Source organism: Heterodontus francisci, chromosome 8 (genome assembly GCF_036365525.1).
Source record: "Heterodontus francisci isolate sHetFra1 chromosome 8, sHetFra1.hap1, whole genome shotgun sequence".
Lineage (NCBI taxonomy): Eukaryota > Metazoa > Chordata > Chondrichthyes > Heterodontiformes > Heterodontidae > Heterodontus > Heterodontus francisci.
This window is the reverse complement of record NC_090378.1, coordinates 61,213,942-61,221,538: the sequence shown is the minus strand read 5'-3', so window position 1 is coordinate 61,221,538 and position 7,597 is coordinate 61,213,942. Positions and strand designations below refer to the sequence as shown.

At 39.7% G+C, this 7,597-nt stretch overlaps 1 protein-coding gene across 1 annotated transcript; it reads right to left on the bottom strand.

The window, feature by feature from the left end:
* Window positions 1-3,522: 3,522 nt before the first annotated feature.
* jun (Jun proto-oncogene, AP-1 transcription factor subunit) lies at window positions 3,523-5,382 on the bottom strand. Its single transcript, XM_068037214.1, has one exon. The coding sequence runs from the start codon at window positions 5,107-5,109 to the stop codon at window positions 4,153-4,155; it is 957 nt and encodes a 318-aa protein (XP_067893315.1). The 5' UTR covers window positions 5,110-5,382; the 3' UTR covers window positions 3,523-4,152.
* Window positions 5,383-7,597: the final 2,215 nt, after the last annotated feature.

Here is a 7,597-nt window from a genome sequence, read left to right as displayed (position 1 = left end):
AGTTTATTGTTATAAAATATTCCATTTAATTTTTAGACAAAACAAAATTATTGACACAAACCGCGAATATCTCAATGAAAAAAATGATTTTCTTCTACTCTGAAAATACAGCAAGTGAGATAAGAATTTAGAGCCAAATAATACAGGCGTTAATTAGTCTCCATTCTAAGGGGAATATCATAATCATCTTGTTTACCGTATGAGAGTGAAACATATCCTGAAATGCTAAGGCCATTCTGAATAAACACGAATTACTTATGTTCAGCATAAACACAGTGAATATTAAAACGAAATGCAAACTGTGTTGGTGGATCCTATTACAATGTTGTAAAGCAATTTTCCATAAAATTTAAAATGTTGGGACAATAATTTCGCTCGCACCCAATATCTGCCGTTTAAGAACAGAACGAATACTTTCTTAGCAGTCTATCTGATTTCTTTCAATGCAAAAGTAATTATTTTATTACAGTCAACAAGTATCTTAATCACAAATGGTATATAAATTTTCGCATCGATGATCGTAAAATGGCAAATTTGATGGAAATTTGAACTTACATTTAAAATGGCAACCAGTTTACGTTCAACCTCTAAGCTGTAACATAGTGGAAGTAAGAATTGCAGTTGGCATAATAAGTAAATTATATTTGATTCACTCATTAAATATATATCTTTATCCAATGCTGTATTTCAGAACACACTCTATTGAGATGAAGTGAATGTCTTCGAGTGTCTTAACCGCGTTACTAGGATGTTCTTTACGGGTACTATATAAATGTTGAAAACTCCATCATAATAAAAATAGAAAACAATGGGGCATTTTTTGTGCCATTTCTGGGAAGATCGGGCAAAACGATGCTGTTTAAATGCTTTCTGGTAACGTTTCAGTGTTTTTTCAAACGTGCCAACGGTTCTATTGGCATAATTGTTTCTCTGCAATAACATGCTATGGCCGTCACTTGGGTTGTATTAGGTGGATTAGATTGCACAGGTTGTGATGTGCCGCTTGCTTTAGTCGGTGCCATTTACCTGGCTCTCCCCTCCCTCCCCGTGCAGGTGTGTTGTTTACTTGTTGCTTTTGACAGTCAGCTTGATCCGAGCTGTCAATTAGAGCAGAGCGCGGGCCTTTCTTCCCGTAAAACCCCGCCCATCTGGCGACCCCCGATTGTGACGTCACTCTTCCGCAAGCTCAGACACTGAGATCACTGCGTTTTCCATATTTGGCAACAAAAACCGCCCACGCTCCCGGGCGGGTTCGCAGGCTAGGCGTACGTCAGCACGTCTTCTGTACACAAGATCTGCGTGGCTCCAAAGACGCAAATTACAAGCGCGCAAATACCTTACAAGGGAATAAACTCCCTGAAACTGTAACGTGCTTTCCCGGGCCTTTTTGTATTTATGTTTCTTTATTGCACTTAAACGGAAACATAAATGCAGAGCATTATTTCCAGCTTTTTTTCATTTTGCTCCTCACTTTTGTACTTTAACAATTCGATATCACCGGTAACTTTTAGTTTATCAGAGTAAAAATCTCATGATTGGGAGGTCTGACTTTACCACAAAGCTTTAGTGCTCAGCAGAGACCGCCAATTGGCTATTTTTTAAATCGTGAAATAAGCCTCAAATTTACAGGTGGATGTTGCAAATAATTTGTCACTTTAGATTCCCATACGATTATTTAATGCTAACAACCCGCAGCCAGTTATATTTAACTGTGGTGAAGTATTTAAATTGTTTGGAATGTTTATATAATTTCTGTTTAAGAGTTTGGCTTCATAGGACTTTAGATTAAGTATTGAATAATTATGTTTGACGGAATAAGTAGTTATTTACATACAATTATTAAGTACCTATTATTTCAAAAGACCGAAAGAAAACTGGCAAATCACGATTTACAGGGGAGACAAGTTTTTTTCAAATAATTTACGAAATAACTGCTCCAGCAGTCAAGAATCGGCTACTATATAACATATGATTTTAGAAATGTGCTATATGTGATTTTATGTGGTTAACAATTTGTACCTGTTATATTGCTTCTAAACAAATATTGTATAACACCCCTGTGAAGAGCCTTGAGCCTTATTACGTTAAAAGCGCTATTTAATACAAGTTTTTTTTGTATAGTTTAATATTGTTCGACGATTTTGAAATCAAGTCTTTTAATTCTTGTTCTGGCATTTGACAATTTTGTATTCGGCAGTAAAATGTTACAAATTGAATGGTATTATGAATAGTCCAGAAAGTCAAACCTGCAATTTACAATTCATTTTTTTTAAATGCCTGTAATGTCTAATCATTCATATTTTAAAGCAGTTTTCCAGTGAAATTTAGCATTTCAATTTGCTCCTTTTTCCTGTTTTCTTATTTAGTTATTATGCAGGACTGAGGACCAGTCGAACATCTGGCTGCATGAATTGATGTCCACAATCAATTGAAAATATAATTTATTTACACAATGTTTGGGCTTCGCAAAAAGTTATGATTCATGGTTCTGTCAACAATTCTCTGCATTTTAACAGAAACCACCTTCAAGTTACATAACTTGAAACATAGTTATTTAAGTACGCCTATCCATTACAGCCCTCAATAAAGCTTACAATTTCCCAGCACAGTACTTAACGTGTGACCTTTCAGCCTTCACTGAAGATTATAATTGCGAAGTATAGCAGTGTTTAGTGTAACCATTTAGAGCTCAAGATTATAATTCTCAAATAGATTATGTAACCATTCCTTCCTCTCTGAATTGCAACTCTTGTATGGGACAGTGCTTAATCTAACCGTTCAATTTTTAGTTAGGATTATAACTGTCCAAAACAGCAACTAATAGCGAGCAAATGGGCCTCTGCGCAAATTATAATTCTCTCGAATGGTAAATCTCAAGCACCTAGTTCATTGGTGCTTTTACATTACAAGTATACATTTATGCTAAATGTATTTGCCCCAAATGCCTTGAGTTCTTCAAACTTAATTTGTCATTGAGATTCATGTGAGACTTGTGTGCGAAAACCCTAATATAGAACATAGAACATTACAGGAAGGATTTCTTCAGTTCACATAGTAATAAATAAAGGTGTCTTATTTGGGTTTCTGATGTGTCCTATTTATAAATACCTCAAAACTTTATAGGTAACACGATGATTGGTAGCAGACTAGAAATGAAAAGTAATAGGAGTTACTTTATTTTAATCAGTGCAGAGACATTGACAATAAGACTTTGGCAGCAAGTCATACTGTATGTTTGGACCCTTTGACAAAATAAAAAGGTGAAACCTAAACGCCCAATACTAATTTGGAATAATGTTATGAACTTTGCAAGAGTATATTTTCATTTTGAATGTTCTGTATTGCCAGTTCATAGTGAACATGTGTATTTGTCCTGTGTCAAGTACAGAAAAAGAAACTTGACCACAAAGGACAGTTCTGTGCATCCTTGTCACCTTATGTACTTTCAATATTTAGATTAAGCATTGCTGCAATATTACCGTGAACACTATATGCCAAGAAAATAATTAAGTACAAAATAAATGTTTTTCAAATATTTTATTCATACATTTCTTAAATATAATTGAACTTTTACCAGAAGTTCTCAGAAACGAACATAAAAAATTATATATTTTATTACAAATGGTAAACTTAGAGTCCTCCAAATCTCTTATTTACAAGAATATATTGGGGTTGTCCCAATAAGCAACATAAAAATAACTTACAAAGGCTATCGCTTGAAGCGGTTATGTTTTGTTGACAGAAATCATCTTTCATGAAACAAAACATAGTCTGTACATTTTTACAAGGCAAAACGACCTCAAAGCTTTAACCTCCCTTAACTCCCTCCCACGCCCTCCCCCACATTATACTACATCAGAAGCGATCTACTCTATCGCAGTTTTTAAATCTGTAATACTGGATGATCCTGAACTGTTTCGGTCCATGCAAGACTTGGTCAAAGTAAAACAATGACTCGATATTTAGTTTTTTTTTGCCGCAAACAGCATTTCAGTCATACTGTTTTTTTTTACATCAAGCACAGTCCTCCACGTTTTCCTCCGTACATGCGCGCTCAGGGCGCAACCAGGACTTTTCTTCTGTCTTGATCTATTTAATTCAGTCCTCTTCTCTGCATTTGTTCAGCAACAGTTCGCTTTTCGAGTTCTTGAATCAAAACGTTTGCAGCTGCTGCGTTAGCATGAGTTGGCAGCCGCTGTTTACGTGATTCATAACTTTCTGCTTTAGCTGGGCAACCTGCTCCCGCAGCAGGTTTGCCGTGGACGCCAGTTCAGAGTTCTGTGCCTTTAAGGTTTTCACTTTATCTTCCAGCCTGGCAATTCTCTCCAGTTTCCTTTTCCGGCACTTTGAGGCGGCGATGCGGTTTCTCATTCGCTTCCTCTCCGCCTTGATTCGTTCCTGAGACTCCATGTCAATAGGAGACAACGGCGGGGTCTCCCCGGGCATCTCAGGCACCGTTTGAGGCTCTTCCTTCAGGGCCTGGAGTCTGGGATGCTGCACAGGCATTTGGTGATTCATCGGATGGTGCTGGGGTGCTGCATAGTTCATATTATTGGCATTATAGTTAGGTTGCGCGGTGATGGTATTAGGATTAAAATTGTTGAGATTCGCGTACACGGGAGGCTCCTGGTGCAAATTTGTATTGTAAACAGTGCTTGCACTGGGCAGAGAGGCAGAAACTGCGATCGCCGTGTTCGCAGACGGAGTTGAACATGTCACGCTGGGCAGGATATTCTGTTTATGAAGTTCTTCAAGAGCTTTGACAAAGCCTTCAGCGAAACCCTCCTGTTCGTCCGTGACATTTCTGGGGCACAGGAACTGGGTCGGTGTAGGGGTGGTGGTGATCAGCCCATTACTGGACTGAATTATAAGACGTTCAAGTTCAGGTGATGCGAGTTTGAGAAGTCCCACGTCCGGAGACGTTAAGATACCTTCACTGTTCTTGTTCCTCAGATGGGGTTTCAAGTTGCTGGCTGGATCAGACAAGTTTAAAGTCATATTTTGTTTCAACATTTTCGGACTGTATCCATACCCACTATTTTCAGGCTGTGCAAAAGCTGCGTTGAGTGCATCGTCGTGGTAGAATGGCTGTTCCATCTTCGTAGACATAGAATACCGATGCAAAAAAAAACTCCTGATACAAAGTCTTTCAAAATAGAAGTATAGCAGAGTTTTTAAAGAGTTCAGATAGGCTACAACGTAACCTTTTTAACTCGCAAATTCACTAATAAAAGTACTTTTGAAAATCAGTTGATTCTTTCCCCTCAATTCTCCAGCAATAACTGTTTTCAATAAGAAAGCTCCCAAACCAGAAAGTGTACAAACTACCAAGTTCCTTCTGCTTGTTTCACACTCGGCTCTGAGCACTTGCAGCGTGAGTCCCAGGCTTATCTGCAACTGGTAATACACCCGAAATAGCAATGAGGTCATCTCGGCCTCTTCCCATTGGCTGACCATTACGTATGGGCGTTTTAGAATTTGCATGTCGGGCTCGGTTTCTATAACAACGCCCCAGAAGATTCTAACTATCGCGGTGCACCACGGGATGAGGTAATGTGAGAGCGGAGCATCATGGGATGACGTCTTTATTTTGAAGATCCAGTTACCCGCTTAGGTGGACGTCAGCGGAGTGGCGGGAAGTGTTGTGGATACATTTCTCGGCTTTTCCGAGAACAATTAACAGAATCCACCTTGTTCCGATCCTCTTCTTTTTCCTAGGTCTTGGCTTTCTGTTTTTTTTTATTTACCACGATAATATTTTTGCTTGGAAGGTGGGGCGGCGGAGTGGCGTGTTAACCGAACCTGAGGGTGTTTTATAGATTGACCAGGGCTCGGCCAATAAGACGCTGGATTCCAGTTGTGCTGATGACGTACGCCAATCGGAAGGCGTTGAAGGCGGGCAGTTTGCGCCAGGAAGTTTGGTTGCAGTGTTGGAGGCTGCTGGCGCTGTTCTAAGCGCGTGCAGTGGTGTTTTTGAAAGTGGGCAACGTTCGAACACAAACCGTCAGGCGGCGGGCGTGAGGGCCAGTGTATTCTGACGTTGCCCTTAATAGGCGGCTGAATTAGCCAATGGCAGTGCGCCGGCGGTCGACCGCCACCAATGGTAGCGACGCGCGGAGGCGGGTCTCTGGTTAAGTTCCGTTGACCTAAAGTTGACCGTCTGCGCTTGTGAAATGGATCTGAGTGCGGGTGAGACCGGTCTGTTGCTTTGTAGCCTCAGTAACGGCGCATTGATTCACCGCGCTTTACCAAACGCTCGGTGAACTGTCATGGGAGGTTTTATCGGGAGTCTAGCACTGTTCGCTGTCCTGATCAAATTGCAAATGCCATTTATAGTTTCAGTCCTAGCATCGCCCTTTTACGGAACAGATGAAATTGGCGAGCAACAAGCCGAAACTTGCCGCGTTGTGATTCCGCTGTGGACTGGGCTGCAATTCCTTTAATCTGCACCAACATTGATTTCTCTTTCAGGAAGATGCAGTGGTTATTACAGAAGTAATGTCCTGGGAGGGTTCCTCCCTTGAGTTCACTATATGCATGTTTATGTAGCAAGGTGGTTTATTGCAATAACCTTCCTGAAACAATCGGGTTTAATGGAACTTCTAATTGGAGGGAGGAAGCACCTTCCAATGATAGTCTTAGGGCTATCGATCAGTTTTCTTGAGACTGTGCACCCATTTTTTAATCACAACCACGCCGCTAAATAACTTGTCTAACCAGTGAAATTTGAGCTCTCTGATCCAGGGAGGATGTAACAACATGTGTACTCTCTATTTGTAGTGCTTTAGAGTAAAAATGCAACGAATTACATTACAAGCTGCCTTTCTTCTGATGTGCTGAAGGTTCCTGATTCATGTTTCTGGAAGTGACTTGCTTTTAGACTAGTAACTTTATTTACGGTGGGGTATTCGTGTGCAGCATACTAGAAGTACTTGACCAGTTAAGATTGGGATAATAATTATACGATAATTGCCTATAATTTAGCTTTTGATCTTTATATCTGTAGGCAAGTACATATGTAATAACATCTTGCATTTATATAGCACCTTCAACTTAGAAAACAGACTGGTGCACAGTACTGGCAAGTCCAGCTTCCAATACTTAGTAAGCAGTTTTACTATGAGGTATTGCACATATGTCTAAACCTGTCCTCACTGGATGCTTACACAATTACACATGTTAGCAACCAAGAGGAGGAGCATTAGATGATTTTCCTTAAGCCCAGACATGCTGAAGCCTATTGTAGTGGATAACCACTGCCCTGGTTCAGATCCAGTGGCTCTATATAGACCAGGAATCAAACATGGAACCGAGTACATTTTATAGATTTGCAGATTCTCCAATCTCTGATCTGTTTCCCCAAATAGAAGTTCAAATACCTGTATTAAAGTAACTACACTAATTATTTTTAAATATGTAGGCTACAAGCACATATCAAGGAATGGGTACCATAATGTGCTTGTCAAAATGCTCATGATTTAAATCATGTGCTTTGTCCCATTTTTCAGAGGACTGCTAGGATTTAGAATGCACTTTAACTGCTTAAAACACATTCCCAACACTTGATCAATTGATCCCTCCATCTACCTACAGAAAA